This window comes from Dermacentor silvarum, chromosome 8 (genome assembly GCF_013339745.2).
Source record: "Dermacentor silvarum isolate Dsil-2018 chromosome 8, BIME_Dsil_1.4, whole genome shotgun sequence".
Lineage (NCBI taxonomy): Eukaryota > Metazoa > Arthropoda > Arachnida > Ixodida > Ixodidae > Dermacentor > Dermacentor silvarum.
This window is the reverse complement of record NC_051161.1, coordinates 136,617,337-136,641,202: the sequence shown is the minus strand read 5'-3', so window position 1 is coordinate 136,641,202 and position 23,866 is coordinate 136,617,337. Positions and strand designations below refer to the sequence as shown.

At 47.7% G+C, this 23,866-nt stretch overlaps 1 protein-coding gene across 3 annotated transcripts in view; it reads right to left on the bottom strand.

Moving 5' to 3' along the window:
* Window positions 1–23,866, bottom strand: part of LOC119462444 (decapping and exoribonuclease protein) — a 49,504-nt gene that overhangs the window by 12,457 nt on the left and 13,181 nt on the right. For all 3 annotated transcript variants that reach the window (XM_049672031.1, XM_049672030.1, XM_037723790.2), the window contains exons 2-4: window positions 12,230–12,459; window positions 10,275–10,497; window positions 4,930–5,065 (exon numbers count right to left, since the gene is read on the bottom strand). In XM_049672031.1, coding sequence (XP_049527988.1) covers window positions 4,930–5,065; window positions 10,275–10,497; window positions 12,230–12,459 — 589 coding nt within the window. The remainder of the gene's footprint in view (window positions 1–4,929; window positions 5,066–10,274; window positions 10,498–12,229; window positions 12,460–23,866) is intronic.

Below are 23,866 nucleotides of genomic sequence, written 5' to 3'. Positions count from 1 at the left end.
CTTTGCAAAAAGAAGTTTTGTAGAAGAAGCATAGTGCACAGCAGCAATATGTCGTATGGCTTTTTTCTGAAGCAAATACAGCTTGCGCAAATTTGTTACACCAGTAGTACACCACAGTATGCTGCAGTACTGCAACCGAGAGGACACTAATGTGTTGGCACAGCCAAATGAACTTGGCACGGCCAAATGGACTTGGCACAGCAGACATTTTATACCAAACTTCTCAGATGATAAAAGAAAGCACCAGCGCTAGAGCACTGCACGGGCCAGGGCCGACCAGAAAGCCAGGGCTTTCGGGCCAGCCCGGTCCCAGCCCGGCCCGCGGGCCGGGCCGTCCGAAGCGTTTGTCGGCGGGATCGGGCCGGGCTCGGGCTTGAAGCCACGGGCTCGGGCCAGACTCGGGCCCGCTCATTGAAGGGCCTAAGTAGGCCTTCGAGCACACGCGAACGTTATGCATGGCATGGTTCAATACACTCTATGACAAGCTGAAGTGACACGTGCAAGAAAGATGACTGTATATCTTATGAATGAAAATAGGAAAACAAATGAAGTGCTCATTTTTAACAGAGCTCTTTCCGCCGGGCGTAATGTGTCTGCTGAATCCAAAAATGTGGGCCGATCCTTGCAGCAGTACGTGCAGAAAGGGTCCAAGTGCAATGGCACATACACCTGTGAACTAGCGAAGCTGAGCCTGGAAAAGTCTAGCAAGCATAATTGGGACTACTTAAGCTTAGTCAGTGATCAATAGGCAATTTATAGCCAATTATCATTATCAGCCTATATTTAAGTCCACTGCAGGACGAAGGGGTCTCCCTGTGAACCCTAGCATTTTCCGGAATTTATTGGTTATTTATCGATTATCGACTTGCTATTGATTGGCTCCATGCGTTATCGGAGCCAATCACTAGCTAGTCGATCATCGATCAATAATCAATAAATTCCGGAAAATGCTGGGGATCACATGGTAGTGCTTAGCCTAGCCCAAATACGTAGCCAATACCTTGCAATAGGCAATCGATAGCCAATGAATAGCTAATCGATAATCGATCAATAATTAATAAATCCCTGGAAATGCTCGGGATGACATGGTAGTGCTTAGCCTGGCCCAAAAGCCAGGACTAGCTAGGTGCCCATCAGCTGCGCTGTCTCTTTAGCATTGCCCGGCCAGTGCAAGCTACGCTATTTTTTTTCTTTTCCCCAAAAAACGAATTGTTTTCCGTGTAAGGAAAAATTAATTACACAAAGAACCGCTTCTCAAACCGTTTCCATGTTACCGCTTTTGCGACTGCACTGTCACCAGTGTCGATGCTATTGCATTGTTACAGCGTTAAGGCAAGGGGTGTTTTACTTGCGCGTTTATTTGATGTATACTTGTGAATTCGCCTGCTTATATATACATAGAAACAAAGCCACAAAAACACGTCTGAAGCCCCAACCACGACGATCAGACTAATCCATGTAATACCCAACATAAAAAAGGGTGTTCCATTTTAGCTGAGCCAAATTATTTTTTAAATTGCCTGTGGCAGATAGCACAATTATAATCCTTGATCTAAACTAGTCAATGAGGCGGCCATTACTTCCACGAAAAATCAAAACACCTAATTGAATAATTAAGATATTTACGCTCATTAACTTTTTAATTAATTATTTTACGGCACATCTTTCGATCTACGAATTATAGCCGCTGAGTTCGCAAGGCTTATCCACTTGGAAGGAATTCTCAGGACTGAACCAGTTTTGAGATATTAATGTTCAAAGTGTCCGCCAAAATGCGTGGGCGTTCCAGTTACTTTTGGGCTTCAATGCATAAAACAGCGTTTTCCTCAAAAAGTTAACTGGAGCGCCGAGTCCATTTCGTCGGACACTTTGAAAATTAATATCCTGATGGGCGAAATGCGAAAACACCCGTGTACTTAGATTTAGGTGCACGTTAAAGAACCCCAGGTGGTCCAAATTTCCGGAGTCCCCCACTACGGCGTGCCTCATAATCATTTGGCACGTAAAACCCCATAGTTAGACTGGTTCAGTCGTGAGAATTCGTTTCAAGTGGATTCATTCCAAGAATTTCTTCCAAAGAAGCTCGACAAGACTGCACAAACAGCGATGAAATGAAAAATGTTAGGCCTAACGTTAAGAGACAGAAGAGAGCAGTGCTGTCATGTTTTGTTTGTTTTTTTTTGTTTTTAATTTATGTGAACGACCTACCAAAAAATGTTTCTTCCAGCATTCGTCTTTATGCCGACGATTGCGTCTTATACGATGTGATTGATTCTGCGTCTAATCATAAGCGACTAAACGATTCCTTTGCATCCTTCGGTGCTTGGTGCGAAAAATGGAAAATGAACATTAATTTAAAAAAAAAACCGTTGTTTTGACCTTCACAAAAAGAGCAGCGCCAGTAATTGCGACATTTTCCTTGAATGGGTCATCTTTAACCAGAGTTCGACAATATAAATACCTTGGCGTAACATTTACTCGCAATCTCTCATGGTCTGCACACATTGATCAAACATGTTTTAAGGCATTAAAAAACTTGGATATTTACGTCGTACTATGCAGAAGGCTCCAAAAGATACTAAACTCTTAATGTATAAAACACTTGTCCGCCCCATTATCGATTATGGCGCCACAGTGTGGTCACCCCATAACCAAAACAACATAATCAAACTAGAAGCAGTTCAAAAGAAAGCCGTCCGCTTCATTTTTCGCCGATATGACCGCTATTTTTCACCAGCATCTGCCCTCCCTTCTCTGAACCTAACATTACTTTCTGTGCGTCGTGACGTGGGATCTTTAAAATTTTTGCACAACATAATTAACACGTTCTATCGTACTTCGAACACAGTTTGCTTATCTTTCGCCAAACCTTCTTCTACACGTAACGTCCACGAGCTGAATGTTTTCCCTTTCTATGCCCGTACAAATACTTTCAAGTACAGCTTCTTTCCCCGCACTATAGAAGTATGGAATTCCTTACCTGGCTGTCTTCGCTCACTCCCGATAAGCGAATTCGAAAGTGCTCTTTATGAAAGGCAGCGTGTGTAACTGCTTGAGTTACGTTTTATTTATGCTTTGTGTATGCATTTCAGTGTTTCGCTGCTTTCTGTATTGAAGAAAATAATTTTCCAGTGCTTTACGTGTTCTACTTATATTTGAATTTGCTAATGTTGTAAGATTCTTTGTTCAGTTTCACTTATTTTTTGTTCACCCCTGTATTAACCCACTCCTGCAATAGCCCTGTTATAGGGCTGCAGTATGTACAAATAAATAAAAAATAAATAAATAAATAAATAAATAAATAAATAAATAAATAAATAAATAAATAAATAAATAAATAAATAAATAAATAAATAAATAAATAAATAAATAAATAAATAAATAAATAAATAAATAAATAAATAAAATGTAATGCGTAGGATGGATAGCCGGTGGACCATTAGAGTTACAGAATGCATACCAAGAGAAGGGAAGGGCGGTCGTGGATGGCAGAAAACTAGGTGGGGTGATGAAGTTAGGAAATTTGCAGGCGCAACTTGGAATCAGCTAGCGGAAAACAGGGGTAATTTGAGATCACAGGGAGAGACCTTGGTCCTGCAGTGGTCATAAATATAGGCTGATGATGACTGATGAATCTGTCACAGGCAATTTTTTACAATTTTGTGCTGCTAAAATGTAACACCCTGTATATTTGCATGCTAAATGACATCATAGAACCATATCGTACATGTCAAGGTAAGTCAGTGCGCACCAGTGGAAAAATAGCAGCACAGGCAATGGGCCGGATCACTGATGTTCCCGTAGTAGAAACAAAGATTTCGGTCTTTTACTGCTTATATACTGCAGCTGATTAAACCTCGAGAAGCTGAGGCTGACAGATATGGTACAATCTGTAAGAATTTTTTTTTACAGGCCGGTCCTCGTCATGTACACGCGAGCCCTAGCTAAGCTTAGTAATGAATGCCCGGGCCCAGGCAGGGCACGAGCCGGGCCCGGGCTCAGTAACACGGACCAGGGCTCAGTAACACGGACCCGGGCTCAGTAACACGGACCCGGGCTTGAAACCATGGGCCCGGGCCGGGCTTGTCTCCGTCATGTAAGCCCGGGCCCGGGCTGGGTTCGGCCCGAAAAATCACGCCCGTGCAGTGCTCTAAGCACCGCTATGAAAATAGTCTGGTAAATAAATATCTAAAATGAAAAGTCCAACACTCTTGCCAAAGCATTTAGCAAAATTCCTCTATGTGCAGTTATAACCTCTTTTATCTGCATGCCAAAGTTATGCTGTCCGTTCGCAGTGTTTAATGACTGCTTCTTTTTGAAGACTATTTTTTTCTTACCGCGAATTATCGGTATCGGGTAGGTTTGTCTCTAAACTGATTTTATCCTCTTTCGTGGGCCGATCCCGAACATTGTGGACAGTCTCAATATGTGACATATCTCATGACAATGACTGATGATAATGAACCAGACAATTTATGACGAGCGCTGATGTTGACTATAACGACGATGACGACAAGTGATGACAAATTTATTAGGCGATTCAAGCTCAAGTTGACGTCAATCAAACGTTGCCGCTCCAGCATGGCTCTTGCAATAAACCGCATGCTTCATAAGCCTACTCTCACCCTCAATGCCACAGGATGATATTGTCTTTAAGCGATTTCAACAAGAAATTGAATCGCCTTTACCGTTTTAGAAAGTTCAGCGCACCGCTGGACTACAGTTTTGGTGTTGTATTAATTATTTACACGAACTATATGCCTTCTACAAACATCTCGAATCAATGTTCCCCCCTCGCCGTCTCCGGACACTGACCTACCGTAAACAGGGCACGGCGCTTAAGGAGTAACATGGCTGACGACCCTTCTTCAGTGATTGGCGCGACTCTACGCTTGTACGGAATTGCGTTTGAAGCGGATGCTAACGTACCTCGGCCTTGTCTGGCATCGTCATGACGTCGAATTCCTTGATGTCCAACACCCAGCCTTCGTCATCGCGGAAACCGCACAGCGCCCTCGGGACGCCTGCTAGGCGGGACTGGGCCCACCAGCTGAGCAGCTTGTGCCTTCAGTGGAAACGATGCAAGAAACGGGGAAATGTATTGACGACTAATGTTTGGGTTATGACATCACTGCGCGTACACACGTAAATGGGCAATCGAACAGATATGACGAGGAAAAAGAAAAGCTTAGTAGGAAATACAATAATTAGTAGATCTTAGCATCAATAGATATTCAGAGCCACATAAAAATTGAATTGTTTAGCCTAAAAGCAAGCTGTTTGACGAGAGTATCACTTAAGTTTTCAATGTGAAATAATTCGGTCACTTATCGTACAAGCTTGCCTCTGTGGAAGAAAATTGACCTTCTATGAAAGAGGGGGTTACAGGCGCATATAATCCAGGGGCGAGCTAAATAAAAATAAACCTTTTCTACGTTTTAAGGGGGTAACCGCGCATACAGACGGGGACACAGTGAAGAAACAGCAGGACACAGCTCACAGATATACATGTTATGTTGTCTTCTCTGCCCACAACAAAATTTCGAAAATTTATTCTATGGTTAATCCTGATGCCAGAAAAAAAAACAGGATGCTTAATAAACCATAGGGAGCAGTTTGTTAATTGCGAAGAAGGCGTAATTTACTCTCTCCCCTTGGACTGCGGGAAAAGGCATATCGGCCAGTGGGGTAGCTGTGTGAACGACAGGCTTAGGGAACACAAGAGTCTGGTTGGAAAGGCTGTCGTTTTGTGTACACTGTAGAAGTTGTGTTTTGAACCGGTCGATGGGGATTGTTCGGTGATTAAGAAATAGGACAAGCTGACACGCGAAGTGATATAACTATATGAAATCTATCGTGATAAATATAATTGCGTAAGCACGCCTTCAGTGTCGCTCCCAAAAAAGGAAAATGAATATATGGATATCGCTATGTAAAAAAGGGCAGAGGTCGATGTGATGAGTGTCTTTCTTTTTATGACATTTCTTTGGTCTTTGCTTTGTTAGACTTCCCATTGGGTGTTTCAGCCCTTATATGTGTTGCTCCTTCCAATAAAATATCAGTTACAGTCTACGCTGTCTCCTGTTTTTTCTCACTCCGTCCCCGTCTGTGTGCGCTGTTACCGCCTTAAGATGTCGCACTAACTAGCACACCAGGCCATCCTTGTGTTTGTACGTATTGCACAGTATTGTCATACGTGGCACATGGAGAGGCTTGATTTCTCACCGTTTTACACACGTGAGCGGGACAAGAAACAGGATCCTCGACCTGAAGAGTGGATGCTTTTCCAATATCCTCCATTCCCTGCCTCAGCCACTAATTCATACTAGTGTTTAAAATTCAATGTTATTATTTGGCTTCTCCTGTGGGCCAGAAATTCACGCGTGAAGCTTTCATTTGTTTAATTTTTGCCCTGTCTACTCGATACGGCAGTTCCTGTTGTCTTAGAATAAACGCAGCACTGGTTAACTAATACAAATGAAAACTGCGCCACAGCCTTCGAACATACGAAATGTCAGCTGTTCACACTTCACACAAATACTTCCCGGGTTGCTGGCCCTCTTCATCATTTGCGCAACTTTGACCGTTGCGTTAAAAATATTCAGTAAAAGCTGCCACTTTCAGCTAGACACATGACGGAAGTGCATTCCAACAGAATACTTGAACTTGAGAGAGCATATATAACTGATTAAGGTGCCATTCATGTCTTAGCAATTGTAGTATCACCACACGGAGCACTGAGTAGAGCCTTTGTAAACGTGGGACCGCGCAGCCAGTAAAATGGAATTGGAATGGAATGGGGGCGCCCATTCCGCCACACATGTGTCAAGGCATCGAGTGGGCGGCGGCTCTTTCCGGCGGCCTTCTGCGTGCACTCGTCAGAACGAGGTCGGAGAGGACAACCAGACCAGGTGTCCGTAAGGAGACGGTATTGGGCCTTTAGATTCCTGCAAGACCTTAACTCCGAGGCTGCACCACCTGGTCTACTTAATATTCGCTAGGAGGCCGTCCTGGAATCCAGCCAGGTTTAGGGCCTGCGGGTTCCTGGAAGACCCTGGTGATTCGGACGTTGCCGGCTCCGTCGATCCTCGTTCGGTGCATTAGCAGTCTACAGGTTCGCCCGCCGGTAGGGGTGACATGCCGTCGCTGCCAGCCATTGTGGGTCCGTGCTGTCAACGCCATCGCAGACGGAGGGGCAGTGTGGGAACGCCGACATGATTAGCGGCATCAGAGCCAACTGTGGACGAAGAAGACGACGGACGTGCGAGCTGGGGCTGGGTGCCCTTATGCGTGGCCGGTCATGACTGGAGCCTGCTGGCGTGGACAGCGAGATCGAGCGGTTTCCCACAACAGTTATACGACTTAAGGAGAATAGCTTTATCGGCCGTATAAACGTGTAAACATTTGCGCACTACCAGAGTTAACAAGCATGGTAACACGCCCGCACCGGCAAACACATCTCACTCGTTGAGTGCGGACACTCTCTGTCAAAACGCTGGAGTGAGGAAGCGGAGCAGCAGCAGCGAGCGAATTGACCTTCGAGTTCGCTTCAACGCGAACTAAGCGGCGAATAACTTTCAAGTAAAGGCCCGCGCGGCCGCGCCATATGCAGCAGCCGCCGGCGTAAACCCTCTCCTTCCCTTCTCCATAGTGCCTTGCACGCGACGGAAGACGGCGCGCTTCCTCCACGCTTTTCTCTCTCGCGCGCACGAGATTCAGCCGCCATCGTCTTCTCCCCCTCTCACGCTTTCACTCGCAAATACAGCATACAGCGCGTGGCGACAACGTTAACGACCTTGGACTTTATACGGAACATCACAGCGACGGCAAAAACGCGCCTGGAGTGTGCATATAATTAATATTGCAATAAGAAAGGGAATGACCGCGCAAGCGCTGAGCAGGATTGTCAACTGAACCGACCAACTCAACACTCCGCGCGGATTTCCTTTCTTTCTGGTGCCGCCGTCGGCACCGTAGGGTATGGCGATGTATAATCTTCACAAATGTCAAAGCGAAAGCTTGCCCTGCAGGACTGCTCGCATGAGAGCCAATGATTCAGTTTCCCCGGCGAAGCTTGCTCCGCTTCCCTAGAAAATCCCTTTCATTGGGCCTTGGAGGTGTCGATGCTGTTTGAGGAGGAAAACGAGAAGCACACGATAAAAAGAGATAGGGGTGAAATTCCGTAGTGGAAGCGTGTCTCGACTTAGCAGTGGCTACCTTCGTGGCCAGCACTGCGATAGCGCTGAGCTGATACTACACGGACGTATGCAAAGGTGGCACGTTTGTGCTTGTGGATGGGCCCGTGGGGTAAGTGCTTCAGTGGCCTTGAGGATGCAGTGTAAAACCAGCAGTTGCGATTCCGATGACGCAACAGTGGCCACCTGGTTCTGTACTGGGTGCTTGTTTTAAGTGCGAAGCATTTCTTGGCGAACATTTGCCACCTTGACAGTATCTATCTATATCTATCTAGCCGTCTACGTGTTTGTGCTCTCACGGTCGTTTCAGTAACTTGGTAGGTACCAAAAGTGGCATAGTATGACAAGACTGTATGACGAACATAAATGATAGGTCATGATATAGATGTCATGACATGTGTGTCATGTAGGTCATGACAATGACCCCACGAAAAAAGCTGAACACTCAAAAACCGCTGAAATGGGTTCAGACGTGGGTACTAAGTGAAGGAAACACCAAAGGATGATGGTAGAAGTCATAGTCATGAGCATGACTCAGCAAAAATGACAATGACTCAGCGAAAAAAATATTAACACTAAACCGCCAATGGAAGGTGTTCGGATGTGGTACTAAGTGAAGGAAAAGGCTTAAGTTTGATGGTCGAAGTCATTGTCATGAACATGAGTAAAGCTTTCGACTTAAGGTCTCTTAAGCGTAGCTAAAAGGAATTCTGAGGACTCATGACATGAATGTCATGACATGCGTGTCATGTAGGTCATGAAACAGCCGCCTACGTCTTGGAGCTCTCATGGTCATTTCGTTAACTTGGTAGGTTCCCCGCACACTGCTTCGCATAAAACCGATTCACACAGGGCGTGGGATCTGCCGTCTTTTTCTTTTTTCACTCATGTGATAATCATTGCGCGTCTTGGATAAAAGTCTGGGTTTACCGCCATCACCGCGGTATCAGCGATGGCTTTTTGGAAACAGCTAAGTTAGTGGATCCGGCAGACAACCCGGCAATAATCAGTGCATAAAGTGCAGCTTCTAATCGATTGCTGGTCAGCGAAAAGTGGTGCATGGTCTGTGGTGTCGTAGGCAGCGCGATTTCACATTGTATTACAAACATTACTACTCCCAAATGTGAGTCTCTGGCAAGGAGGCCAACATTTGACTACTCGATGAATTAGCTGTTTTCTTAGAAAAAGAAATGAGCGTCTTGATGCTTCATAATGATGAACAAGCGCAGTTTGGGCTATACCACACCGTGCTGTTCTTCACGCATCTGCGCCTGGCACGCAGTCTAGCATTGTCAAAGAGGAGACCACGAAATCAAAAGCACGTCCACTGTAAATTCTGTGCACAGTTCATCGAGGCGTTCGCTAAATCATCATAAGTAACAAATGCAAACCTCGCGTGCCTTTCACAGCTACGGCTGCCATGCACTAAGAAAGTGACGGCAGTTATTAATGACCGGTATGATTTGGCTAGGTGCATCTGGCCTGCTAAAATCACTGGTTTTCCTTTTTAACTTCGTCGAAGATACGAAGTTTTCTTTTCCTGTATCCTGGCGTATGTGTTTTACGTCTTATCTAGGTTTAGTAATGAGCTTTGCTGTCTCTTTATGGCTAGCGTTTTGACTACTTACCTCGCGGTGGAATGGAGAGCTTCAACAGAATGGTGAATTAGCGGAGCTCCTGGAGCAACTTTTCCGCCACAGCACACAAATAGCATGGCCGATTTCATAAGTGCAAGCGTATCTGCTGAGGTGGCGGTAGTTACTGGCTCAAACCCAAAACTGTACCTATTCTCACCCACAACGTAACTTTTGAGTCGTGATAATCTGCCAGTGTGGATGCGCCGATCGAAAAAGTTATTTGAAAGAATAACGAATCAATTCAGTACCCGTTACTGTCTTGCATGTTTGAATCGTTATTTCTTTTTCTGTAATGATTGAGTTCGGTAACGTTTCAAGAATAGCGGTTAGTACTTATTTCCGGGGAATTGCGATTCGGGTAGACTTCGGTTAGGGTTCTCTTTTGACACCCTGGTCGCGACGGATGCAAACAAAACACGTGTTCAATACAGTAGGCACTTACTTGCAGAATTTGGAGTGATGCCAAGCAGTGGAACACTTGCGGTTCGTCTTAAACTCCACGTAGCCAGCCGTGGAACCCGACTGGCATTTAACAGAGGGGTCCACAGCTTTCACTTCTGTGGCCATCAGCAACGAGTGCGACCCAAGCTGGCCGCGGAGGACGGCGTTGTATGTATCTCCTTCCCTGACCAGCTCGTTTTCCTTGGGGCCAACCCCTGGCTCGGCTGCATGGAAGAAATTGTGCCTTCTGTTTACCACACTGTCAATCACCTGCTGTATCTTTTTTTTCCTTCGCTGCTGCTGTCGCTCTCTTGCACGCACCGTCGGGAGGTGGTTGAGAGCACGTGGCATGTGTAGGGGAGAGAGAGAGAGAGCGAATAAATTATTTCATGGTCAAAGATTAATAGTCGTTTTTGTGGTCGCACCTCCTCGTCGGGAAGACCATTGGCTTTTGCCGCGGTCCGGGCTCGGTTGACCAGGGCTTGTTGCTGTTCTGGGTCCGAGCTGGACCGGGTCGCCTCCCACACGACTATCGTCGGATTATGTTTGGCTGATATTTTCGGATTCTGTTCGCACGCCCAGACCACGTGGTATAATGTGGCCGTCTGGGGACAGAATTTACATTGCGGATTGTACGTCGTAGGATCTATCTTGGACAAACATAAGGATTCGGAAAGGACAATGTTTGTAATTGTATCCATGTTACCTGCGTTGCCTTACCTAATTTGGGATCAGGCGAGAGTAGAGTGCGTCTACTCCGCCGGAAGTACTGCAGGATCTCGGAATATGAAAGGAGGGCTGGGGATCGTCCTGGTCAGCGAGAAGTTATGCTGTGGAGAAATCCGTGTAGTCCCGGTGAACAGAAAGTGCCCTCTAGAATCACCTCAATGCCCTCTGCCCGCAAAAGGCATTGCAGAAATTGCAGCGCTTGCCTTTATGCTCACGCACACCAGTCTAGAGAGGGAGTAATAAAAAGAAGAGACGAGAATGGGTAGGATTGGATGTCGTACCTATTCAGTCACCGACGGAGTCAAGAATCCAGTGAACAATAACCTTACCAGCTTCATTAGTGGCAGCTCGCCTCACGGCGCGGGAGAGGGGCAACCCAACGTCAGAAAGCATGCATCGTTTGGGGTCTCCTTAATAAAGGTAAGGCTACTGCTGCATGTGGCAGCAGTGAAGGACTGAATGTATAAATGTAAAGGAAAAGTACAGTGCCGACTGTGCGGTATATTTCTGCTATTTCTGGAAAATAAACATCGTGCACATTTCCCTACGGGCGTGCCGACACAAGGCCACATTAAATTAGCACAGCGCCAAGACGACCGTACGCAAGCGGCCGCACAACACTGTTGTACCCGAAGTGGTGTCTTACTGGCCATAGCGCTGATCGAGGCCACGGGTTCGATGCCGACCGCGGCAGCCAAACTTCGGCGGGGGCGAAATGCGAAAACGCTCCTGTACACAGACGTAGCTGCACGTTAACGAACTCCAGGTGGTCAAAATTTATCTAGAGTCCCCTACGACGACATGCCTGATAATCAGATTGTGGTTTTGGGATGTAAAGCATGATCATTTCATGAAAATTTAACACTTATGCACGATGCATAATGGCAATGACAGGGTTAACCTTCTCGCAGGCTACCAACAATTATCAACAACGCCTCCAGCAGACAAATCTCACTCTCTGTTCTGTGTGCCACATGGACCAACATGAGTGCGGAACTCGAGAAACGTCAGCTTATCCTATTCTTAAAGCACCAACGCTCAATCACTTAAACATTCGTCATCAACATCCCCACCGCCTGCCAATTACCGCAGTCTTAAGAAAGCTTCGCCTACTCCAATTACCACAGTGCGTGGGCGCTCCGTATTTTTTTTTTTACTTCACTCACGCTGTGTTGCGCTGATGTCAAGAAACCGTGTGGGAAATACGAGTTGATCCTCGACACTTACGTGTGGTCATGCTGCGGTGGAACTTGACCCCCCAGTACGTCATACGGTCCAGGTTCTTGGTGCTTCTCTCCTTGACGTATTCATGAATTTCATCCTTTGTAGGATGGTCATGGATGTACACAATGCCTCGGTGTCGGCACGCCGTCAGCCGCCAGGCATCTTCCTCCTTGAAAGGCGTGCACATGGGGACTGTCAAGCACCTCCGGTGGCAGATGAAATCCGTGGATATGCTGTGCAGTAAGTAGGGACACGACAGTACTACACAATTAATACAACTTTTCATCGACAATTGCGTACGCGACCGGAAAGATAAGTTATGACGGCCGGGCCTACCCATTAGTGAATAATCGTTCACTGAGTGCTCTGATAGCTACAAAATTTTCAGTTTTACACGGAAGGCCAAGCATTGATTGCGATAACAAATTATTACACAGCTATACCAAGTTAGTTTAGTAATTTTATGATCTGCATAAGCTGCTGTAAACATTCGCTAAGTAAATTAACAAGCACGTTGCCACGCATGCACGGCTAAAAAGGTACACATGTCACTCGGTAACAGCGGACGGTTGCTGTCAGAACGTTGGCACGATGAGGCAGCAGTGCCGAGCAAATTCCCCTTCGTCCCGCCCCTCGTTTCAAAAAGAACTAGGCGCGCGAGAACACATCATACACGAAGTCATAAGGTGTTTCAGGTTCATCAGCCTTCGAACCCACCGCAGGTTGTCTCCAAGATAAAAGGCGCGCGGCCGCGCTGAGACACCGCAGCAGGAGTAGAAGGGGCATAGGTCGGCAGTGTGGGAGAAAACTCACTCACACTCACTCACCATAATTTTTTCCAGGTCCCGCACTCACGTTCACCAGCACTCACACTAATTGACACTCACTCTCACTCCCCCGCACTCACTCACGTTCACTCGCACTTACCTGCATTCACACACACTGGCACTCACTCGCGCTCGCACTCACCTGCACTCCCACTCACTCATGTTCACACTCACTGGCACTCACTCGCACTTACCTGCACTCACACACACTCGCACTCATCGCTCTCGCCTGCGCTCACACTCACTGGCACTCACTCGCACTCACACTCACTCACGTTCACACACACTCGCACTTACCTGCACTCACACACACTGGCACTCACTCGCGCTCACTGGCACTCACTCGCTCTCGCCTGCGCTCACACTCACTGGCACTCACTCGCACTCACTCACGTTCACACACACTCGCACTTACCTGCACTCACACACACTGGCACTCACTCGCGCTCGCAGTCACCTGCACTCCCACCAAGCAAACCACAAATATCCATTAGACGTACCACAAAAGACCAAATATCCAAGACATTTAACGACGTCTAGTTTACATCTATAGTATGTTCGACTAGTACGTGGCAGTCAAGGGTCATCCAAAAGACATCGAATGTATTTGTGATTTGGACACCTCTTGCACATTCAAAGCTTTCGCACATTGATCGTACATTGTGCGTTGTGAGTAGATGCACGCACTATGCGCAGAAATACAAGCAAGTTGTCTCTAATGGCTAACAATGGGAAGCTAGGAGAGCAAAAGTCGCGCTGTTGCTTGTTGCAGCCCTGAAGCGGGGCATTTACATTGTTTTTTGACATCATCATCACTGTGCATGTTCGAGATCCTACGAGATGGAAAATGTGTACCTGAATTGCGAAATATTCATCTGTTCATTCTGAAAAGATTCAACTGTAGTATTAAAGCCCAGAATTTCAGTTAAGACAGCATTTATTTTGCAATTTAGCCCGATCTTTGCACGCACTGCTGGAGGTCTAGTAACGTTGCTGCCGGACAGCGCGCGCAAAAGCCAATACTTTCGGCATTTTTTCGCTATGCTTTCGGTCTCGGTTACGTCATTTTCTTTCTCCCCATACAAAGATGCTTTATTTTTCAGTTATATCTATTAGTACACTGTTGAAAACACATAACCTTTAACTTGCTGATGTATTACGACAGTTTATAAAGAAAAAAACACCGCATATCCACGGGGTGAATGATGATGAGTGGGCGAAGCTCCGGAGGGAATCATCGGTAAACCGTGAATCTTCCGTGTAATTCGCCCAGTCTCGCTGCACTAAATCGAACGATTGACTTCCACCAATGACACGCGCCATATGTGACGTCATTCCTATTTTATAACAGCGCCCTTCATTATAATTGCACCATCTCCCGTTTAAGGGGACGCTAGCACAAACGCGTTAGAAACGTGCAGTACTCTCTAGTAAGTGGGAGAGGCCGCAGCGTCTTACGCAGCCGTTTACACATGTAGGAACGTGCACCGCGTTTGCCGACGCCATCAGCGTTTATGAATACGGGGGTATGAATACGGGTATGAGACGGCCACAGCGTCTTACACCAGCTTCTTACACGGGCCGTAACGCGCTAGCACAAACGCGTTAGAAACGCGCAGTCTTTCGTTAATGTTGGGTATTTATTGTCATCGTGGTGCGTGTGTCCATGTGCGCTACTAATATTTCCATGCAATAAAGAAAAAAAAAAAAGCTTCGTGGCGTAGTGGTTAGCGCCGCGTGTTCGGAAGCGAGGGGTCCCTGGTTCGATTCCGCGCTACGGACACAACTTTTGGAATTTTTTTTTATAAAAGTAGACGTGGCTACCTACTACGACTACTACTACTACTACTACTACTTCTACTACATATTATAGAGGAGGGACAGACCCACAACCTAAGGAGCTTCGCCCCTAAAAGTTGTCGCAGTTTCACCCGAAAGGCGAAGCATCAATTGCGATAGCAAATTTGGAGAGAGCTATACGGAGTAAGGATAGTAGTTTTAAAGACGATAGTCTTTCTTAGGGAACTTAAACGCTGAAAATTTGGTCTGTCTGTCTGTCTGTCTGTTTGCCTGTCTGTCACCCGATTCAGCCACCCGGCCAAAGTTGGACCACTTGCTTACCGCCCACACTACTTAAACTGGTACGGCTGTTCATACTTGTGAACGTTATCGATCACAAAGTAAATATTACGCATATCTGAGGCGCAACATCACTAGGTAAGTATTAGGAGGTGTGTTCCTTTAATAGAAAATACATAGATACGTAACTCTAAAGACCCTAGTTTCTTAAGCTGCGCTGAAAATGCCATGCTATGCGTGCCGACGAACGACGTTCCCCGACTGCGCGCCGAAGAGCGCCCTCTGCGATGGAGGTAGGAAACCCTCTGCACAAGCTCATGTTTCCCGATGTATTGCCAGATGGCGTCCATGTCTCACGCAGCGCATCCTCAATTTTATCAATGCCAGCCAGATGCGGCCGATTCAACATAAAGGAAGCGCTGTCTGAGGCAGGGCAAAACATAAATGGCCGCTTGATGAAATAATGCGGTAAAATGAAATCTGTTCAAACAAACCTTCATGTCAGGACGGAAATGGTACGAGAACAGCATCACGGGTGGCCGCGGATCAGACCAGCACTCATGTAGTACGGCCGGCAGAAGACTATCGTCTTTCGACGACATTTGCAGCGAAGCACGCAGATACGCGGCAAATTTTTATCAGCTGTACAAACTTGGACATGCAGCAGCACCGGCAACACACAGAACTGTTGTCGACGCCGTCGGCGTTTTGCCCGCGTTCTCACAAAACGCGCGCGGCGTTGGTGAGTGTTGCCGGAGCCTCTGGGGGTGGCTCGGAGGTTTTCGACGAGATCAGAACGGGACACTCGTCGAGCAGCGACGGAAGTCTTTACCACCTTCTCGCCTCACAACGTTTTTATATAAATAGGCATTTTGTGTCGCAGCTAAACGTCGCCTCCCCCCCCCCCCCCCCCCACGGCCTTTCGCGTGTCTGAAGAAGTCGCGTTTGCTCAAAATATATGGTGATTGTAAAGGAGGAAATAGACGCTTAATTCTACAGCCCTTAATGGAGCACGGCGCAGAACGCGCGTTTGTTCGCCGTGCGTTCACTCCCCGTGAAAGCGCGCGTCCCTCGCGCCCTTTCACTCGCACATACAGCGTTCGGCGCCCACTTACCCCTCCCCGTTGGCGCTGAGCCGTGCTCCCTCAAGGGCTGCAGAAGATAGCGCCAACCTTTCCCTTTCCCTCAAGAACCACTTACCGCGCAATTGGCGCTGAGCCGTGCTCCCTCAAGGGCTGCAGAAGATAGCGCCAACCTTTCCCTTTCCCTCAAGAACTACTTATCATCATCATCATCATCATCGGCGACAATTTCATCGCCTTTGACGTCATACGGAACCTCACGGCGACGGCGACGGCAACGCCGACGGCAGAAATCTGCTTTGGAGTGTCCATATAATTGCTATCGCAATAAAAAAAAGCTTGTACTCGCAACAGCTTTGACTTCGCATCACCACTGATATCAATTCAGCAACACGCGCCTCGATGCAAGTGCGCAGGAATGTTCCGCGCGCGAGCAGCGTGTGCGTTATTAGTGTCTTTTCGACTTTTGTGCGGTTGACTATGGCCCAAGTACGCATATACTAGGCAGAACTGTACAGTTGCGTACTGAAATTTAGAGCTATGCCTCTGACTGCTATTTGTGGTACGTTTGTTCGCCTTGTGGAGCGCTAACGAAAATGTTTTGAAGGCAACGTTTTGATGCTTCATTTTCGCACATGTTTGTATCGCTTGGTTTCCGGCGTTTCTCTTCAAGTGTCAGGGATATTTCTCATTTGCAACGCCTATCTCTAAGTCTCTGAGACGAGCGGTGCATCGGCTCCGACAACTTTTGGCTGGAACCGCGGCTCAAGACATCGGATCTCCGAAACTCTGGTACCATCAGATGCGTGAAGACGAGAGGCACCTGTGGACACCAGTCTTGTGCAGGTGGACCCAATTTCGGCACTTCTAGAGCAATGTGTTGCCTACGCCACGCCGCGGTGAGCTAACCCCTCATTAGGGTTCGGCTCGACTCTGCCGGCTTCGAGAACTTTCTCTCCATGGCGGTGAGCAAGATCATCGGTTATGACCCAGCAGCCATGAGCTGGGCACAAATTGACCAAACCACCCAACATGAGGACCAGATGCTCACCGAAAATGAATGCCTTCAAGCCCTGGTGCGCCTTCGGCAACTTCGGACGCAAGGTAACAACGCGGAAACCAACGGCGGCGCCGGCACGACGCCGCTGACATCAACCAACGGAAACGCCGGCGATGCTCGCGCTGCAAAAGAAAACGGGCAACCAGTGGAGACCGAGACAGACACCTCGACTGCACTATGAAGACTTGGTTGTGGTCCTGAAGCCCCGCGGGACTCTGGACCTCAAAGCATCCTTCAAACACGGCGACATCGGCTCTGCAGTGGCCCACTACGTGGGCTAAGTGGCCTGTGGGGACCTTAGCGTTTGGCCAGTGTGGGACCAAAACACAGTGGTGTGCGGCACGCAATCAACGCAAGTGGCTGACAAACTAGCACGAGACCTCGACCTCAAGGTAGGCGCATCATCCTACCCATTCAAGGGACACTTGAAACTCAATGGCGAAGTGTGTAAGGGCGTGATTAACGTCCGTGAAGAGGAAACTTCTGCCTCTTTGAAACCGAAGCTCTTCTGGAGGGAAGGCGAAATAGCCTTCGTGCGAAAATTGGGGACCACAAATGTGGCAGTGGTGACCTTCGTCGGGCGGCGGCTCCCACGATATATCCACTACAACCATGAATGCGTCCCAGTGAGGGCCTACAAAAAGACGATCCCTGCCTGCTACCGGTGCGGTACTATAGGACACAGGGTGGACAATTGCCCACACCCTGACGATGGAAGATGCGGATTTTGTGGCCAACAGGTCGGCATTACGCCAGCGGGCCTGAACGAACACGAGTGCAAGCCTATCTGTATGATTTGCGGGGAAGCCCATCTTACGGGCTCCGCGCAGTGCACCGGAAAGTTCCGGAAACTCCGCCGCCCCGTGAACCAATCAGGAGGAACTACCTCAAAGCAGCGTCAGCGGACGGATCAACCACCTCGCGACAGAAAGCTGAACAAGTCTGGGCAAGCTCCCCAACAACAGCCATCGAAGACAGACAAGCCTGGGCAAGTCGCCCACCACAAGAAGACACCCAAAAATCAACAGTGCGGGACCGGGCCGAAAACGCCAGCATTCAAGGCCGGGGACTTTCCACCTTTGGGCAAAGGGCCAACAAAACAGGTGAGCAGCTGGGCAGGGGTGACCTCTCAGTCCTCTCCAGCCTCCACTCTTACCCCCTCTCCCATTGAAAACGGATTGCGGGCAGAACTCGAGATTCTTAGAAATCAGAACGCGCAGTTAGCAGCCAAAATCGCGACACTCGAAAACAATAGGGCAGACACCCCCATTCCAGGAATTCACTTGGATGATACGGAGGACTCGGCGTCGGTGTGCTCGGGCAGTACAGTGACGTCAGCGCACATGCCTTTCTATGCTAATATGGAAGCCAGGCAAAACGCCCAAGAAAAGCAAATACAAGCCTTCGCTGAGCAAATGGTCCAGCTCCCAAACCTGATTAGTCAGGCAGTACAGGCCACAATACAGATGCAAATGCAGCAATTTATTGCCACAGTAACTCAGCAGGTGACCCAGCAGGTCAAAACATGGATTCAAAATAACCCCAAACTCCTCCGCCGCACCGGTCCCATTAGGGAGGCCGGGCGCTCTAGCAAGTACCCGCGTACAGAGGAGAACGAACATGAAGAAATTGCAGACTCACTGGACACCGTACAAGGTGCCGGAGTGGTTCTAGAGATACCCCAATCAGAAATTCAAAAAACAAATCACAATGGCGACGGATCAGACAAAAAAGCATAAAAAGCGCTCTGAACCCTTATCAATAATACAGTGGAATTGTAGGGGATTCCGGAACCGGCACAAAAAAGCCCATTTACGCCTCTACAATGAAACATTAGAATTTCCAGCGACAGTCATAGCCCTACAAGAACCCGGTGCTCAAGCCAGAATCACAGGTTTCAACACGTATCAAAGAGATCCATCTACCTGCCTGCTTGTGCACAAATCGTACACGGCACAGCAAATCGATCTGGACTTGCAAATTGATTACTCGTATACGATGGTCACAGTGCTCCCGTTGAGGCGGACTGACCCCTCCATACACATCCTAAACATATATTGCCCACCTAAGACGAAACATGTCAATTTCGCGGACCTCTTTAGTAGGGCGCTAAGCATAGCTGGCCGGGAACCCTTACTAATAGTAGGGGATTTCAATGCTCCCAGCAAGCTCTGGGGCTACAAGCGTGAGGAGGCACGAGGACGTAAGCTGGCGGAGCTTATATCCACCCTAGGTATCACTTTGCACACCGACCCGGCCAACCCCACACGTATGGGTAACTCTGTTAACAGAGATACATGCCCAGACTTAACACTCACCAAGAACACCCAACATGTACAATGGAATAACATGGGAGACACACTTGGCAGTGATCACTGCATTATCAATACATTAATCAACACCAGGCCCCTAAAACGACCCCTTACCAAGGCCCGACTCCCAGACTGGCAGGCCTTCCGCCAATCCCATTTCCCTGCCAACCTACTCACTCAGGGCTTCGCGGCTTGGGCAAACACTCTAACAACCGCACTCAGGAAACATGAGAAATTGATTCAGATCACTGAGGAAAACATTGCAGTAGATAACCACCTATTACACCTATGGGAAGCTCGCAGGGGCCTCACTAAACGATGGAAGCGACAAAAACACAACCGAACGCTCCGCAAAAGAATACAAGAGGTCACCCAACAGGCAGCAGAGTACGCTTCCCACTTAGCCGACACTAATTGGGTAGACAGATGCAATGCAGCAGCATCACAAATGTCCAACAAGAACACGTGGAGGCTCTTCAGAAGTCTGATAGATCCAACGCAGACCAGGGGGGAGACACAACGACACCTCCAAAGAGCCCTACACAACTTCCAAGGCACTACAACACAACTAGCAGAGACACTTAGAGATAAGTATCTCAGTCAACAACAAGACCCGCGGGGACCGGAATATTCCTATGCAGGCAGGGATAATCCAGAACTGGATCAACATTTCCAGCTCCATGATCTCAAAGCGGCTCTTGCCAAAATGAGGCGAGGTACTGCGCCGGGAAGAGATAGGATCACAGTCAAGCTCTTGGCTAACCTCGCGGATCCGGCGTATATTCACCTCCTAGAATACATTAATGCTATTTGGAAAGGGGAAACCCCCTTACCAGTAGATTGGAAAACCGCTCTTGTCACCTTCATCCCGAAGGCTGGAAAATCCATCAACACAGACAATTTGAGACCGATCTCGCTCACATCCTGCGTGGGGAAACTCATGGAGACGATGGTGCGAGATCGGCTCTCCGAATATTTGGAGAACAAGAATACGTTTGCCGATACCATGTTCGGCTTCCGGCCACAAAAGTCCGCCCAAGACATTCTTTTACAACTGCACAGAGAGGTAATACAGCCAGTTGCAATGCCCCACAACGACAGAGTCGTCCTGGCCCTGGACCTTAAAGGGGCTTTTGACAACGTTAAGCACAGTGCAATACTTGAACACCTCAGCGAAACGCACTGCGGCAACAACACTTTCAATTATATCAAAGACTTCCTATCAGACAGAACAGCTCTGATCCGCATACAGAATGATGAATACGGACCTTACCAAATGGGTACAAGAGGGACACCACAAGGCGCAGTGCTGTCCCCTCTTCTCTTCAATATCGCCATGATGCACCTTCCTGCACGCCTGAGTGAGGTTGAAGGCGTCCAACACGCGTTGTATGCCGACGACATCACTCTGTGGGCTACTCAGGGCAACCTAGGACACATTGAAGAAAGCCTGCAAACAGCGGCCCACATGGTAGAATCCTATGCGGGCCACTGTGGTCTTCAATGTACACCGACCAAATCAGAATTTGTCCATATTAGGGCATCTCCTAAAGACACCACGAACATAACTATCTCTTTGCAGAGTGGACCTATCCCCGAGGCAAGAGAGATAAGAATACTTGGCCTTTTCATCCACAATCAACTGAAAGTGGATACAACATTACACAAATTACGCAAGATTGGAGATCAGGTGGGCCGGATGGTCCGCAGGGTATCCAATAAACGAGGAGGGCTCAGAAGCAAGGATTCTGTGCGGCTAGCACATGCTTTTGTCACCAGTAGAATCCTCTACTCGGTACCCTACCTCTATTTGCGCAAACACGAGGAGGAAAAAATAGAGGTCATCATACGCAAAATGATCAAACGAGCTCTTGACCTCCCGGTTTCCACATCCAACGGGCGCCTCCTCGCCTTAGGAGTGGTAAACACCTACAGGGAGCTCAAGGAGGCTCATCTTACAAACCAATACACAAGATTAGCACAAACACGATCCGGGCGAAACCTTTTGGCCCAACTACACATCCAACACGACGTACACATACAGGAGCGGGTAAGGATACCTGAACTATGGCGACGCGCCACCATAGTTCACCCACTTCCCACGAAAATGGACAAATAGGACCATAACGGACGCCGACAAGCTAGGGCACAAGCCTTAGAAAGATACTATAGCCAGAAACACGGAGTCTATTACGTGGACATCGCCGGTCCAAATCCACGGGGGTGGTATACGGCAGCGGTGGTCCACGAACAAAGGCAGATAGACGGACTCTCTTTTAGAGCACCGGGAACAACACAGGCGGAGGAGGTAGCCATTGCATTAGCAGCATCCGACTCTCAATCTAAACATATCATAACCGACTCGCGAAGCGCATGCCGAAATTATGAGGCAGGCTGGGTGACCCCCCTTGCTGAGAAAATACTGCGAACCTGTATGAGGGACACAGATCCCTCCCCTAAAAATATCGTATGGACACCAGGTCACCAGGGCGTAAGGGGGAATGAGGCTGCTGATGCAGCTGCCCGAGCACTCATTTCCCGGGTACCTCCTAACAACCCCAATGACCTAGAGGAAGAACTATTGCTTCAATTTAAGGAGATTTCGGAATATTATAAGGATAAACATCGCATGTACCCAGCGCCCGCCAAGGGCCTGGGGAAGGCCAACGAACGCATTCTTTATCGGCTTTTCACAAACACGATGCTCTGCCCAGCAATCCTCAAACATTTTGACCCAATGGTCACCGGCACGTGCCACTACTGTGGGGAGGTGGCAGACACTTTCCACATGGTCTGGGCCTGCCAAAGTAATCCAGCCCTTACCCCCAACCCCAACCCTACCCGAGAGGACTGGGAGGCAGCCCTGCTTGGTTGCTCAGACCTCCAGGCCCAAAAGGCCTTGGTCAAGAGAGCCAGGCTGGCGGCTTCGACTAATGGGGTCCCGGACTAAGGATCCCACCCAGTATGCAGGGCCCCACAGGGGGGCCCACACCTCTCTGTACACACAATAAATGCTTTTTACCACCACCACCACCTAAGTCTCTGGCAGCATTACGTTATTTGCACTTTTGTGATGTAAGAAGCTGCCTGACCAAGTTGCCTATCAAGATGAACATCCCATCTCTCGATTCTGCTTGCGTGGAATTTATTTTACCATAGACTTTTAAATTCAGCTAGAAAGTACTGGCTTTCTATATTGAATCCGATGGCCCCGGAAGCAGGTGCTGGCAAGCAGGCCATGCACTTTTGGTCATTAATTGGTATGTGAAATTACCTCCTACAAATCAGTTTTATTCGTTTTAATTATAATTGTGGCACTGTGCCTCCTAGTCATTTTCTGAGTGTTAACACCTCTTCTCGTTACTTGTGTTTCAATGAAGTTTAATTTTTAAGAATCTATCCTCGTTTACGTGTTTTTTTAGATCCGCGTTTAACCTGTTTGTATACAGCGCGAACATGTAATGAATAATTTCATACATGTGCCTGGCTGGGGGCCGATCATTTCTTTAATAAAGCTTTACGAGTTGTATAAATAAAAAGTAACATTGTGAATTTCACTGGTGTGCTTTACCTAGTGCTTACTGAACTCACTATTTTTCATTTATCTATTACAGGATTTGTAATGATGCATAATGATCAAAATGCAAATTTACGGTTTTGTTAGCACAGTTTTCGCATTTTGATGAGCTCTAGAACTATATATAAAAGTTGACAGTCACTTTAGCGAACACTGAAGAGGAACACTGAAGAGGATGAAGGCCTGCGCACTCACGAAGCATTAATTAAATTATTTGTCATTCTCATTCGCATGCGTTGTTACTTCCTATTGTTTTCTCCTACCAAAGTTGTGGGTTCGAGTGCTTTGATTATCTGTGCCTTAATTAACTTCGTCACAATTAACACCAATGGTTGCGGGCTCTACTCCAACCAAAGGTCGAGGGTTTGAGTGCCTCAATTAATTGTACCTGAATTAACTTTGCCTTAACACCAAAAGTGGGTTCGACTTCCACCAAAGGTCGAGGGTTCGAGTGGCTTAATTAACTTGCCTTGAGTAACTTCCCTCTATTTAACACCCAAGGTAGTACGTTCGACTCTACCTTCACCATGTCAATTGGAATCCAACTTAGAGATAACTTGGGGATGTGGCCGGTTCACCCATATCTCCAAGTGGTTTCGACTCCCAACAAAGGTCGTGGCTTAGAGTGCCTAAATTAACTCTATCTTAATGAACTGTGCCTTAATTCGCTCCGACCTAATTAACACCAAAGATCGAGGGTTCA